At 37.8% G+C, this 15,683-nt stretch overlaps 1 protein-coding gene across 6 annotated transcripts in view; it reads left to right on the top strand.

The window, feature by feature from the left end:
* scaper (S-phase cyclin A associated protein in the ER) overlaps positions 1–13,178 on the top strand; it is a 64,936-nt gene extending 51,758 nt beyond the window's left edge. For all 6 annotated transcript variants that reach the window (XM_023347296.1, XM_023347292.1, XM_023347304.1 and 3 more), the window contains 5 exons: positions 2,221–2,455; positions 3,818–3,967; positions 10,858–11,049; positions 11,728–11,776; positions 11,937–13,178. In XM_023347296.1, the coding sequence (XP_023203064.1) occupies positions 2,221–2,455; positions 3,818–3,967; positions 10,858–11,049; positions 11,728–11,776; positions 11,937–12,037 (727 nt within the window). In that variant the 3' untranslated portion in view covers positions 12,038–13,178. The remainder of the gene's footprint in view (positions 1–2,220; positions 2,456–3,817; positions 3,968–10,857; positions 11,050–11,727; positions 11,777–11,936) is intronic.
* The last annotated feature ends 2,505 nt before the right edge of the window (positions 13,179–15,683 follow it).

The following is a 15,683-nucleotide window of genomic DNA, read 5'->3' as shown; positions in this document are numbered from 1 at the left end:
TGTTGATAGTTTACCATCACTGGGATCCATAGGCAATCTCATGGTTATTCAAACAGTTTGTAGTTCCTCTGAAAGTCCAGCCAGCAAGCTGGCAAAGCTGTTGTTACTGCACACAGAGATAGAGATCTACTTGACCCAGTGCTCTGTCACTCACCATAAACCTTAGTCTGCGGTGCAGGGGGGAGCCCACCCACATGTGCCATGGCGACCTCCACTCAGAGAGGTTCAGTGGCGCCGCTGACAGAGGCTAAGCACACAGTCACACCAAGGGACATAAGCACCACCATTCCTGACTTCAAAGGAAAAAAAACTCTGAACATTGCAGAAGAAGAACATGTTGTTTCTTTTTTATCCGAAGCTGTAATTTAATGGTTGCAGAAATAGTGACAGAAGACACTATGAAGAAAGCTTTGCCTTAAAAAAATGATAAAGGATGTAATGCGGTACCTGTTTAGCTCATCTGTTCCAAGATTTGTTCTGCTAACAGCCTATATGTCATCTATAAGAACGTTCAGCGGGCCACAGAAATATTTGGACCATGCCAGTTGCTGTGTCAGGGGATTATAATCGCATTTAGAGGCTCTGTTCTCGCCTAGCAGCATATTTCACACAAAGCCTGTTGGCTAACATCAAGTATCAGCATGCACTGCAGGTTTCATCCCGAGGTCAAACACACTGCTGCTGTACATGGCTGCAAATCATAGATGCTGCTGCTGCTGCTGCAGGGGTATTAAATAGTCTGACTCTAGTAGCTGAATGCTTTTACTGGGCGCACAATATCTGAGTAGGCCTAATTAGCGGCAATTACTACATAATTGTTCTGGATAGACAGTATTGCGATTCTAATTTTTTATTTAGAAATATATCAATATAGCTATCAATCAAACTTTATTTCAAGATGCCTTTTACTATTGCGTAGTAAAACCCTTCAAGTATAAGCCAAACTCACCTTGCAGAAGTATTCACCTCTTTAATCATTTATGACATTTTTTGGCTACTACAACTATATACTCCATTTTATTTTATTGGGATTTTATGCAATTGACCAACACAAAGGATTTCATAAAAGTAAACTGAAAGGAGAGGTACATTTCAAAATTTGTACCAAATAAAAAAATGAGAAAAAAAAAAATCTAATAAGATCCAGTGCAACAAATTGCCTTCAGATGTCATCTAATTAGTCAGTCCATCTGTGTCTAATTTATTGTCAGAACATACAAAATGCAGTTGTTCTAAGAAGGCCTCAGATTTTCTTTTTAGAAATCGTCAGTGAACATAGCTGACAAATACACAGGTGAGGGACAACTACGGAGGCGATAAGAATGCTGCAGGCCATGAAGGGGACAAACCGAACCTATGGAAGAAGCTTTTATCAGATGAGACAAAAATGTTATTTTGTAGCATATGCAAAAACACCTAACACTAATAGCCGTGCAGTGAACAATTTCATTTTTAGTAAAAACAAAAAGACAAACGCATAAGAAGCTGTGTGGTTGACATGGCACATTCAGACAAAGTGTCTTAAAAAGTTGTAGACATGTTCTTGAGAGGTACCTGTGAAAACTGATCCTTTTATCATTTGCTCCAAATTTCTTACCAACGCAGATTTAGGTACCAGTGGGCTGACTGTGTGCCAATAAGACAATGTAGATCTTGCAGTTTGATGTCATTTTTGATGCATTTACTGAAAGTAAAATGTTTTCCATGCTGGTCATGAGTTGTTGTCTTGTCTTATTTCTGCTGATCAGCATGTTGCTTTCCTGTCTCTTGTCAATATTGTGGATATAATCAAATACATGTGGGATTGATATAAATTAAAGAGATTAAAATAAAGTCTTGTCTATAATTCTCGACATGCTTTATAGGAATCTAAATAATTTCCATGAGGCGATTTTTGCTATAAGCCTTGCCTCACGGGAGGTCTAGACTTTCCCTCTCCAGCAGAGTGCATCACTCAAAGTTCATTGCCAGCAAAAATTTTTATAAACACATACACTCTCTGCAGTCTAGCCCAAGCTGTCCAGATTCCCCTGAGCATAAATGGTTAATGTCTAATCTTATTCTATGTCAATGCAACACGGATCAGTCGAAGTTCTTTCTAAGTGTTTTTGTAGAAAAAAAAAAAAGACAGTTCAAAAAAGTATGTTCTATTGCTAATTGAAATATTCATTTTCTGTTAAACAGTGCAATAATTATTTTTTTATTTTTTTTCTCCACCAGGGCTCCCAATATTTTTGACAATAAACGGCAGGATCCAACTGGACTAACAGCCGTTTTGCAGTCCACTGACCTGGTGGGAGTGGTGCATACCCTTTATTGCATCCTGCTGCACAGTTTCTCGCCAGAGTCTGCCTCCCAGACTCAAGAACCCTACGGCCCTGGGGTCATCCAGGTGGCTATACACGGCATCCGGTTCCTCAACAGTTTTGCCATTCTTGACCTATCGGCATTTCAGGTATTTATTTATGTTTTATTTTACTTTTCTTTAATTTCTTTTTTATTTAAAATCTTCTCCTTTTGTAGCAGACCCTCATTTTTATTTTTACTGCCAATACCTTCAAAATGGACATGTGTCATGAAATGACAATTTCACTGAAATGTTTGTAGAAGGTTCTTAATAATATTGCCCAAAAGTGTTTAAATCTTCCCTCTGGACCATATAAACATATTCTTGAAGTATGTTAATGCTAGCCATTCAAAGAGAAGTTGTTCTCAGTGGGACTAATTTGACCTGTGAACATAAACACAGGAAACCTTTGACCTCGGGTCATGTTCGAGGGGAGGATTAGAGAGCCCAGTGGATGAAGTTAGGATGAAACACAAGTGATTATCACTGTACGAGGAGCCATACATTACCCACTCTGTGGAGGAGAGCGTGACAGCTTTGCTTTCTTAAGTCGCCACACAAACTAAGAGCCACACAAGCGAGCCAGAATGCTGTTAATTATTTTAATGCCTTGGGGTAATTACTTTGAAGCAGCTTCCTGTCACTGACCCGCCATATTCAGTCAACTCAAAACAGCTGGAAATGAAAGCATTTTCCCTGCCAAAGTTTTATGAACATTTTAAATTATGTTGCTTTTTTGGCTGGGACTTGTAATCACCTTGTGTTTCACATTACGTCTCTGCGACAGCTTATACATATCAGTAGTGATCGGTTGATCAAAATTTAAGCCGCTGGCTCGCTCTTCTGCTACATCAGCTCACGAAATCGTGTTTAAGGCAGAATTTAAAGGGTCGAATGAAATAGAAATTACTTGTATTGTGACGGATGCGATTGGATGGAGTAAGCTGTATCTTATCCGGGATCTTGGAAATCTGTCCTCTTTTGTCTGTGACTTTTGAACTCAGATTTTGTTATTCTTATTTTTAAATTGTTAAAGTAATTATACATAATTGATACCTAAAATAAAGGTATCTGAGTTTTATCTGAGATAAAACAAAAAAGAAAACACCTAAATTTGGTTGTTAGCCCTCCAACCCCCTCCTCAGATATTGTTTACAGCTGTTTAACACACCCAAACCTTTAGTGCAAATTGCAATGATCTTATGGTGCTCTGTCACACTGGCATGTTTAATAAATACTCTCTGAGCTCCTCCTTGTATCTCTGCTTCTAAGCAGGATTCGGCTGTTTTACATTTATGCTCTGTTTGATTTACTTCTATTTCTATATCTTGTACATTTTCACCAACAGAAGTTCTAAACTTTTATTGCTTTGGGTAGTTGTATTGTTTGATACTTAGAAAGAATCAAACATACTTCACGTTTAAATTAGAGTGAGCGCTCACTGATGTGTTTTATCCGTTGTTCGACCAGTCTGTTCTTGGAGCTGAAGGCCTCTCTCTGGCGTTCCGACACATCGTCAGCTCGCTGCTCTGGTACTGTACCCAACATTCCTCTGAAGAGCTGCTTCACGAAGTCATCATCTGTGTGGGATACTTCACTGTTAACCACCCAGACAACCAGGTAAACCACCCACTCAGATTGCTGATTATTGTAGTGTTTTTCAAATCAAATGATTAATATAATGAAAGATTATAGGCATTTGCCATAAATGTGATCATTTTAGGAGGGAAGAGGGTTGTTTTGGTTTTTATGTTATTTTTGTCTCAAATGTTTAGAAGTGTCATAAAAGGGCATACATATTAATTAAATTATAGCAAGACAGTCAAAATCTATAAATATTGGGTGTGATATACAGAGGTACAAATACATTCAAATATTTTTTAAATCAAATTCTGTTGAAAAAGTGAACCTCATCTATAAATTTAGAATAAAAAAAAATATTACATAAGATCAGGAAAATGAGTTTTAATTCAGAACGTTTTTGTTGTGGCCATATTGGGGAGTCGTTTTCCAGAAAGGAAAGTTAAGTGGAACTGTGAGAGAAGAAAAGTTGTAAGCAACAGGGATACCTTTATTCTTGAAAAGTATTGTAAAGCAAAACCAGTTCAAGAGTTTAAAGGAGCTACACAAGACTTGAACAGCAGCTGGAGTCGGTGCTTCAAGAGCCGCAAACACAAAGATGATTCCAGAATATGAGCTACAACAATATGAAATGCTTAAAATGGGTATGTCTGTCTAATGAATCTGTTGCACGTGTTTCACTTTAGAATATAATTTGTGAAATGAATTAATTTATCAGAGACATTCTAATTTATGGACATGCTCCCATGTTAAATTTGTTCAGTTTTGGTCTGATCTTTTTTTTTTTTTTATTCAGATCAGGGATCCTTTGAGGAGTGTAAAGTTGTCGATTTTAGGGTGAATAGGCTGATGATATCATCTTACTATTGTTCCTCTCATGTATTATTTGTCAGAAAAAGGGTGTAGTTTTGTAATTGTAACAAAAAGCACCTGTTTAAAGATTCATGCCTTGGCACCTTCCTTCTTTTGGTCTGTGTGTCGTTCATTGTCCCACAGAGTGAGCCTTTGTTCTCACCTGGAAAAGCAGAGCAGTATTCTTGCCTCAGTGTTACAACTACTTAGGGGGCTCTGTGGAAGTGAGCAGGATGTGATGAAGCAGACCTGGCTGCTGTGTAGCTGGCCGTCATGCATGGCCCGTCTACCGGGCCCCTGATTAGCCATGCTACAGTTGACTGGGCTTTGATTAGGCTAAGCCTGACCCACGCGAGCAGTGTCCTGTTTTTAAATCTAAAGCAGTTTATTGGCTAATTACTTCTTCATTTTTGCTTTATTTATGTTTAAAATTTCTTCCTGAAGCTTGTTGTTTTTCATTATTAGAATGAATAAATCTAACCATATTTCATTTTAAATCCAGTTAGTGTAATAAAATAAGTAATTTAATAAGTTCTGATGTAAATTAAGTATAAATGACATCCAAACAAAGAATACTTAATTCTTGCTCATGTTAAGAAATATTTTTCATTTCTTCCCTATGAAGAATCGAAAACAAAACTCCTTTCACCTGGCTTCTGAGTTTAAAAGAAAACACATTTAAGTATAGATTGTCAGGAAACAAGATCCAATCCAACTTCACACAGTTGATCTTTGCCAGTGGTCCAGTTCCTGGAATGCATCCATTCAGTTCTTCACCAAGATGGATAGCTTCAACAAGGAATATTTAGAGCAGCTTGAGCTTTTCTCCAGCTAATGTAAGCATTGGCAGGACACAAAAGCGGCCCGACCCGAGGCCTTTGCAGTCACAGAGACTGCTGATTCACTGTCGGCACACTAGCTTTTGTTTATACACATACTTTAGAAATAGAGCTGCTCATAAAATGCAAAACTTTGAAGCAGACCTATACGTCGGGATATATTCCCTCAGCTTTGAGGGGGCATGAGTAATTCAACTGTCATGCAAAAAGAAAAGAAAAACTTTGAAAGAGTGACCTAGTAGGATTATGTGTTTTTATGTTTGTTTGTTTGTCTATCTAGTAGCATCGCTGCTTATTGGGGCATATGTAGCAATGTGTGTTTTTTGCCTCCCAAAAAAGTGGAGATGTGATGAACAAACACGGCTAAATAAATGTCTTGTCAGGAACAAATTACTGTACTTCCTTTTTCTGCTAGAACAAAGATGTACCGGTAATCTTCATGTCTTTATCTTCAGTGATTCATTCATGATTCATCTGTAGTGATGATGTGCTGTGTCTTATAGCTGATGAGATGGTAATTGTTAACTGGTGAAATGTTAACCCTCTTGATTCTGGCTTACTTTTCAAAAAGACACAAGCAGTTTTAGAGTGTGGAAATCTTAGAAAAACACTGGGTTTGTTTTTTCAGGTCATGGAAAACCACCAGTTCCACTCAAGTAAAATGAGCATCAAAACCACTCTTCTCTATTTCAGGTTGTTTTAATGCAGTACTGTTTGTGTCCTTCGGTATATCCAGAGACCTCTTTGTGCTTGTTAGAAGTGCACCAATCAGGCTTTTACTGCCCAGGTTTAGTTATTTTTAGAGCTGACCTGCTAACTATTCTGACTCCTGTGTCTTAACTTCGTTTAAGTGAGGTTTTAAATGTAACTGAAATTAATAAAATGTACTGAAAGTACCTTAAGAGAGGTAGCAGTTTGAAATGCAGAAGAAAACAAATTATGCAGTTTTGCATATTTTTCTAACCGATCATTCCTACACTCAAAAGAAAAAGTGAAAGAATATGGTGGTGATTTGCTAATTGGTAGAAGGGAAAACATAAAACTTTTCAGTTTTGATGCATTTATTAAACATTTATTTTTTTAAAAATCAGGATTTTTTTCAGTACTTGACCTGTAAATCACCAGCCATAGCGAATCATTCAGACATTGTTTATTTTGTTGAATGACTGATCATTCAATGGGAATGTTGCTATTTTAGGAAGAAAACTAGATCTCACTATCTGTGAGTTTAAAAGTTGAAGCACAAGGGATGTTTGAACATTGTGGACAATATATTTCTATGAAAACAAGTTGGCTATTAATTTGGGCTGCTGCAAGCAAGATTTAGATGTTGGAAGATAACAGGAAGCTGAACATATTACAGAAAGGTCTCTGTTGTGTCATTTTTTAGAGTTTCCTATAGTAAATATAATGACTTTGAGATTACAAAAAAGACTGGCGAGAGTTCCAAAGTTAATAATGGTGTTATAACTTTAAAGAAAATAGTTATAACAGTAGCATTACTATTTTAGTAATACTACAAATGACATTCATTCCAAATATGCTGAAGACAATTTAAAATACTATATAAATATGTTTGTTATGTTAAAATAACAACAAAATAATCAGAAAATTTGCAAGCAATGCTCTTTTGTAAAATAGTAAATAAAATATGTTTTAATTCCTTTTAAGTTTAAGGTAAAAGGTTTCTAACTTAAACTTATGAAACTGTAAAGTTTAAGTAGTAGATATATTGTCAAATTTTCAATTAGCCTAGAAAGTAGAAAAACATGAGTTTAAATTCTTTTTTATATTACGTGAAGAGATTTGATACAGTCAGACAAAATGTGTACCAGATTTGCATCAGAGCTTTACAAAATCTGCCACAATATCTCTGATTGTGGCAGATGTGAGCTATGGATCATCTCCTGACCTAACGGTGGAACATGCACCAGAGCTCAGCCTTATCTGTGGGGTCAGTCCTCTTCTTCCCATTCTCTTTGAGGGCGTTTCCTTCACCCTGCAGGCCAGAGTCAAGCTTAAGGTCTATAATTCCTGTTAACCTGATGTCGAAACTCTTCCTTCAGCAGTCCATTACTGGCAAGACAACCAAGCCCTCTGCCTGCAGGGTAAGTGTAGCTCGTGCAGACCATCGGGAGCCAGCAGCGGGGAATACACTAACTGCATCAGCCAGCAGAGTAAACAGAGACAGAGGAACACTGACATTCACGCACAGTCCACTAACTGGCAGAAGAAAACCCTATTGTTAGCTTGGTACATGATTTACACTCTGCTTTAACATTGAATTCAGGTCCAAAACTCTTTTAAGTGAAGCAGCGGACATTTTTAATCCCTGCAAACCTTTCAGTGCAAAGTTTTCATTTGTAACACTTTTGTCAGGTTAGTTTCAGAGCCCAGTTATCAGCAGCAGAATCTGTGGTGGAATGACAGCATTTGCTCATAGAGATAAATAAGAGTTATTTAGTTTTATTATGTAAACAGAGTGTTTCACAGGGTTTTAAAACTGATGGGTACCTTAAACCTGAAGTTGAAGTGGCTTTGTCAATGTCTGCCACTAACGTAGTCTGAATGTAGTTTACACAGTCATTGTGGAAGTCTTTGGAAAAAAAAAAAAAACACTAAACAGTGACTTTGTGTGTCTGCTCTGCCTCCTGTGTTATCAGTAAAGATGTTCCACTGGATCTGGTTTGTATTGTGAGTTTAAGTGTCAGATATATGGCCCTACTTTACCTCCAGCTCCTCCTAAGGTGTTGGGGGTGTCTGGACAAAGCAACACCTATAAAAATACCCTTACATGTTAAGCTCTGCATCTTATGTAAATACAATATCTTTTCAAGAGAGTGTTGAGCAAGAAATGTTGTTTTATTTTAATTGTCAGGTAAAATATGGCTGTTTTTATCGCCTGTCATTGACTCTGCTTCCACGCAAGGTCTCAGCAGGAATTTGTTTGTTTCAGAACATTAATTTTACACACACTTTGTGGTCGCAGAATGGGGAAGTCATGCAGTCGAAGCACAATAAAGCTGCTTAAAAAAAGCCAGGACTTCTAACTTAAGAAAGAACAGAGTAGCCACGGCACTTGAGTTTTCTCAGGATTCTCTGTTAAACGTGGACCAGATGCACAGATTCAGAGCCCAGTTAGTTTTATGATGCTGAGCTTTGAGCTGGAGATACCTCAACTGCTTAGTTTCAGTATGGATGTTGTTTTAGATCCTGTTGTGACTCTTCACCTGGAAAACAGACAGTTCTGTCTACCTCCAGACTCTCTGTACCACCAGCTTTTGTTTGATGTCTTTCTGCGTCAGGCACTTGAGGCTGGACAATTTGTTTAAGCAGCTGAAGATTGGATGAAGATGCATCGTGGGAGATTGAGTTTGCTGTGTGATTTATGCATTGGATCGCCTCTAAGCTCCACCTCAAATGTCTACTACATACTGTGGCATTAAATTATTGTACATAAATCCTATAAATTAAAACAGTAGAATGATCAAATTCTCCTGCTGTTATAGAATTATATTTGGAGTACACATTTTGGAGTATTTAGCTGTCTAAATGAAGGCTTTCTGTTTTCCAATGGGATGTCAAGATAAAATGTAACTAATTCACTAGTGCGGTGAAAAGAATCATAGAAATATTATTAACATAGGCAGGTCAGTATCTAAACTAGTAAAAATCAAAGTCTAGTTTGTTCCAGAAATCCTTAAAAATGCCTCAGCATTTCAGTAGATATCAGATATAGGGTAGAAAATATTCCCACAGTGACTTATCTTAGCAGATTGTAATATTTCAAATTGTCATATCTAGTGCTCTCAATATTTTTAAGTATTTCTACGACAGCTGAGTTAAGACTAAACTGTCCTTAAAGACTCTTTTTAAGTGACGATCGGAAATGAAACTGTTTTGTGTTCTTTGAAACACAAACAAAAAAAAGAGGGCAGCTCCGCGGCGCCTCTCTTTAAACTGATAAAAGCAGTGACTTATCGCTTTGTTTATTCTGCGCCTCAAACTTGGAGTGCGTTATCAGAAAGGGGGGGAGGAGCCAATGAAAGGGCATTAGTGTGTATTTGTTAAAATCGTGTAAATCTTTTGGATTTATGTCACTTGGACTGTGGGACCTCACCGCAACCTTCTGGTTTCCATTGATGTTAAGTCACCGGTCCTGTCGGTCTGTACCTGTAAACCTGCGCAGCCAAGATTTAGCATGTTGACCCTCCTGGCTCTCAGATGGTTGATGATGGCCGTCTCAAGTTCAGGGGAGATGACCGGCTCATTAGGTTTGGACCTTATTTTTGAGCTCTAGTCAAAAAAGGGTTCCAATGAAGTTCCAGTGAGGGGCTTTTTTGTGAAGACATTGTGTATTGAATACTGCTAAAACATTCCCTGATAAATCAGTTTTATTTGGTAACAGTGGTTGTTATCAAATAAAGAATTTAAGAGTTTCTTCCACTTTTGCTTTGGCATGAAAGTTTGGGAATCGCTGCTCTAAGACATGTGGATTTTGATGGCTAATATTGGATGCTAAATTAATCCAATATTTAAAATGTCAGCTTAATGGTTTTGAGTTTTGTTGTAAAATAATAGGAAAAGCCTGTTGGCAGCAGCTGCCCCCTCATAATGACGACATTGTCAAAATTGTAAAACATAAATATTTTTAGTACTTTTCTCATACCGTCTTAGGTTGCAATTCCTAAAGAGAAATCCAAATTATCAAAAATTCGTTGGTGGGTCAAAGCTTCACACAAAACGGAGAAAAACTGAGCGGAGCTGCAGTGCTGTCAATGGCTTTGCTCCTTTGTGGAAGTTCTTGGTAGAAGTTTGCACACCACATCTTTCACCTCCAGCTCCACCCCTTCATGCCCGGGTTGCACTGTGAATGCCCTCTTAACCCAAGTTTAACTCCTACACCGACTCTGTGCTTTGAAGCTTAAGACAAGACTTGAAAGTTAAGTTTGAATTGCTAATGACAACATCAGTTTGCGCTTCAAATTTTCCCCCTGTTGCTCTGCTCATACTGTTGACATTCTGCAAAAACATCCCCACCATTGTTTTTTTTTTTTTTTTTTATAGTCTGTAATTGTGCAGTGGGAGGCTCTGCCCCGCAGGTCTCCTCCTAATGGCTGTTTGTGTGTTGTTTTAGTGGCAGATTTACGTGTGGGAGGGGCGGCGGGTGCTGATTTACAACCAGCAGTGCCACTGACGGGTTTTAGTGACTGACTACTCGCTTGTTGTGTGTTCCAGGTGATAGTGCAGTCTGGCCGCCAGCCCAGCGTTCTGCAGAAACTTTGTCAGCTGCCCTTCCAGTACTTCAGCCACCCACGTCTTATAAGAGTGTTGTTTCCGACCCTCATCTCGGCCTGTTACAACAACTCTCACAACAAGGCGATCCTGCAGCAGGAGATGAGCTGCGTGCTGCTGGCTACTTTCATTCAGGTAAAAAAAAAAAAAAAAAAGAACCGTAAAAGTCATGCAATGTTATCAGATGTTTTCAGACAAAAATTGACTGATAATATATTCATCCAACCTGCTGTTGACTCTGAGCATCTTGTATTTAAATAAGCTATCGAAATTAGGTTAATTCACACACCTCTCACAATTCAATCACATTAGCAGTCCATTAGCTAATTGACAAGCGGCGGTCTGAGCCACCGGTGAATCTGCAGCAGGCAGGCTTTTACCAAGACTAATGGATTCCTTCACGGTGGATTTACCTGCCACTGGTTCAACTCCCAGCAAACATCTCTTCTCCTTCATCTTCCTCTGACAACAAGCCCTCCTCGCCACGCTGCAGCCACTGCTGTTTAAACACCGATTAACTTCCATTCAAAGGGAGACAAGCCATTGTCATTTCTTTCAAACAAACCAATAATGCATGGCGTCTTGCCCCGTTGCCCTCAACCGTGTTAAGCTCAGCAACATTCCTCCGAGTGGAGCAACTTAATCCTGGATAGCTGAGTAAATCAAAGTGAGATGGAACTGTCACATCACCTTTACCGTTTCCTTCATATAGTTGTACTTCATTTGCTTATGTTGTGTAATTAAGAAAAGTAATTACATTTTTTCATAAATTGTAATTGCATCCTCACTTATAGATCTTCTCATTTTTCCTAGGACTGTGTTCCAAATGAGAAAGACTCGGAGACTAAGATATATAAGAGCGGTAAGTTATTCTATTAAGACAATACTGTTGAGTTTCTTCCAGGTTGTGTCTTTTTTAAACGGGACATTTTGTCCCTTTATTTGGAGAAATTCTACTCTAACAGAGTAAGGATTTCTGTCAGGCGCTGCGTATAAATGATTGTCCGTTTTTCCCTGTGCAGCTACCCGATGTCTGCAGAATGACTGCCTGCTGTCCTACCGCTTTCCAAGAGATCAGTGGGACTCAGCCTTGCAGTTTTTCCTCAAGAAGCAGGAGGAGTGATGGAGTTGAACTCTGTCCTCCGAATTAAAAAAAGCACAGTTGCAAAGGGTAATTTCTTGGTGACAGTCTTTTCATTCAGAGATTTATCTTTAGACTTTGTCAAATGTAAATATGTCGAAGCCTTATATGTTGCATCCATTTTGATTTCTTGGAAATCTTGTTGATGCAAAAGAGAATTTGCACAAAATGTCTTATTTGTTCTTTACAGTTTGAACACTTTACTATAGTCCGTTTACGGTTTAAGTTGTTTTGCATTCATTTGTTTCTGTTGCACAGTTAATAGACATTTAACTATACTGTAATATACAGGTTGCCAAGCATTCTCATCAGTGCTGTCTGTTAATTTGTTGTATTTTGGTGGTTACTTATGCGTTAACTACTCCACTATATTTTTTTTTTCATCTCTTTGTATTGCAAGGTATTAATTGTTGACAGGAGGAACTTACAAGATGACAAGTGTGTTGTATAAGCATAAATACTGCTCACAGATACTCGTTACTTTATTCAACTAGTCAGTTTACTGCTGAGTCGTTTCAATCCATTTTGTTTGTGCAATTCATAGAAATAGGATAAATTTAGTTATTTAGAATTTGCCGGTCATTTTTAGTAGTACGGTTTCTGTTAATTTATTGGATATAGACTCAGAATGGTTTGTTGTGTCATTTGAAAGTTGATGGTTCATTTGAAAGATATGTGAGGTTTTTACAGTGTAATGACATTGTTCTTCTGCTTGTGGGAGCAATTTACAAGTTAATATGTATGTAGTATTAGTCTAAATAACTTATTTTTAAGTTATTTTCTGCACTACGTTAAAAAAAATAGGCATTTGCTCTTCAGATAATTCATTTACTGTTTGAACATTTCATTTGAATCCACCTCTTCCTGTTGTGTGATTAGTTGGGGAAAAAACATTTTCTTATACTGTTATTTATAATTTGCCAATTACTTTCTGTACTGTTTCTGTTAATTTATTTGTTTTTGTATCACAAGAATCTGAGTCTTTATGTTGCCAGTCATACTGTTATACAGAAAATGTTTACGATTTATGTTTAATTTCATAATTTGTCATCATTGTTTTCATGTTGTTCAAGGAGTCATTTACGAGCTAATATATTTCAGTTAATAAAGTTATTCAAAATACTATCTGTCCACTTGGTTCTCTGATTTATTTTAAACACAAGAAGCACCTCCATAGATGGATAGATGGATACGCACAACTTTGCAAATGATACACATATGAAAGATTTTTATCTTTTCTGATTTTGCCATTTGAAAGGGTGTATTTGAGTAAAGAGCAACTGACATTTTTCTCAGATTTGAAATAAAAATAATTTTGGTAGACTAAGCCTGATTTTCAGTCATAACTGCCATGTGTCTTGGCATGCTCTCCACCGGTCTGGGTCCAGATAATAACCTAATCAGTCCCTCAGTAAGTAGAATATGTGCTTGTGCACGACTACAGGAATGAAGTGACTGTCATGCATGTAATGTTGATTTTTTTTTTTTTTTAAATTCAGTAATCTCTTGTTTTTCCCAGAGCGGAATAAATGTGCCAGAATGTGTATTTGAGAAATGTAGGGATCTAAACATTCAAACTGAGCCTCTTATTTTCCCCGCTGAGAAAGTGGTACCATCTTCCAGCTCTTTCAAGTTTGCTTTAAATCAGTAATGCTGAAATCTGGGGCCTGTTAAATGTTCAAATGATAAATTGCCTAAACGCATAGGCTATCTCAAAAGTTTATGGTTTGTATGTGAAATTTTTTTTCTACGTTATCTAATATTTTACGAATGTGTATTTTCTTTGGAAGATGAGCTATTGCTGCATTGAAATCTTTGGCATATTTAGTGTAGTTGGGGGGGGGGGGGGGGGGGGGGGGGGTTATTTATTTTTGTTTTGGGCTTTTTTTTAAATTTATATATAAATTTCAATGGGGCTCCTTTTCCCTGGCTGATAAAAGCCGATCCTCCTCAACAAATTGCTGAGGTGTAGTGTGTCAGTCCCGGCTTGACCCGCTTGCTCTCCTGTCCAGCGGCTATTTGTCGCTCAGGATTCCTGCTGGAATGAAAATAAACTGAAGACACGCCGGGATGCGTCCGCAGGCTGCATGGGAGTCCCCTCAGCGCTGCGCTCCGGCGCGTTTAGCTCAGAGTCCACTCAGTGGATCCCTTACAGGTGATGCCAGATGCAGATAAGGGGCCGCCGCTGCCTGAACACCGTCTAGACTTGCAGTCCAACAATACAGGCCTCAACTCTTGCAGCCTATGGTACTATTGCTGTTGTCCAAGTAGAAGCCAACGTGTCTTTATATCACTTCAGCAATCTCGTGTACAGTTTGCTTTGAACCTGGCTGCAAAGGGCCGTTATGTTAGAAAAGAGAGCCAACGTAAACATCCAAAACCCCTAAAGCACACCAGCGACAGAGCAGCCGCAACCTATTGTGTCTGATTCGCTGACCCATGACACGGGGCAAAAGCTTAATAATATCTTGTCAACGATCAGTCACTGATCCACTTGGCTCAGAAACCATAAGCAGATTACATCGGTTATAAAAATATGTCAAAGCCAAACCCGAAGCCAACTTTGTTACTTTGCAGCAGCCTTTTATATTTCCAGCTGCAAACTTTCTGCCATTTCAACGATTCGCTTCATAATATATTAATCTTATTAGGGGCTGGTGCACGCATTTTATTTTCAGTTAACGTTTTCAGCAAACTTTAGTTGTTATGAAATTAATTGATCTCCAGAATCCCTAAAAAAAAATAAAAAAAAATAAAATCTTTCTGCGGTTGGAAACCTAAAAGGGCCTATAGGCCTACTTCCAAATTTAAACAGGTTACGCGAGGTTATTACCGGTTCATTTCTCTTTTTTACATCTTGCACCATTTTTCTGCAATCATGGTCTACGTTTCGCAGACGTGCAGCATCATTCCCAGTTTTACTGATTTTTTCTTAACACTTTTCTGAACAAACTCTTCAAACACTATCAAATGTCGCTGTTCATAAACGATATCAAAAGGTAAGATCTCTGAGGCTTGTCCTAAATTTGGAGCCGATGGGATACTTCCTCTGACACGCACAACTAATTAATTTGACCCCATTTTCAACTAAAAAGTAACTTAGTGTCTTATTTGATAAATTGTTTATGAAAGGAAAAAGTAGTTTGCTTTATAGGAATAACTATTATTGTTATTATTTGTCCGTCTGTTTATTATCCGCACATATCACGGTTAGAACATTCAGCAAATTATTTGCTCTTTTTTATATTCACAATTCACAAAGACAATTCAGCTTTGATTTCTATTTATAACTCTTTTTAAAAAATTATTATTTAGCTTTTTCTTCAAATTGCTTGCGTTATTGGCATAAATGGAACGTCTTGAGAATTCTTCAAAATCGGTGTTGTGTTTAGAAATTGACTTCGACATAATTTCAGCTAAAATCTGTCTAATTTCACCAAAACACAAAGGTTGCAGTCGTCGCTAAGGAACACCCTTACTATGGATGACGTCATCCCCATAACTTTTTAAATTAAGAAACCAAACTCTTCTAATTCCCGCAAGCTTCACTTTTCATAGGCAATTTACATATCAAAACATTGATTTTTTTTTTTGTTTAGTTTGACCTGCTCTGACACCAGCATTCATT

This window comes from Xiphophorus maculatus, chromosome 2 (assembly GCF_002775205.1).
Source record: "Xiphophorus maculatus strain JP 163 A chromosome 2, X_maculatus-5.0-male, whole genome shotgun sequence".
NCBI lineage: Eukaryota > Metazoa > Chordata > Actinopteri > Cyprinodontiformes > Poeciliidae > Xiphophorus > Xiphophorus maculatus.
The sequence above is the reverse complement of the archived record's forward strand: the minus strand, read 5'-3'. Positions and strand labels throughout refer to the sequence as shown.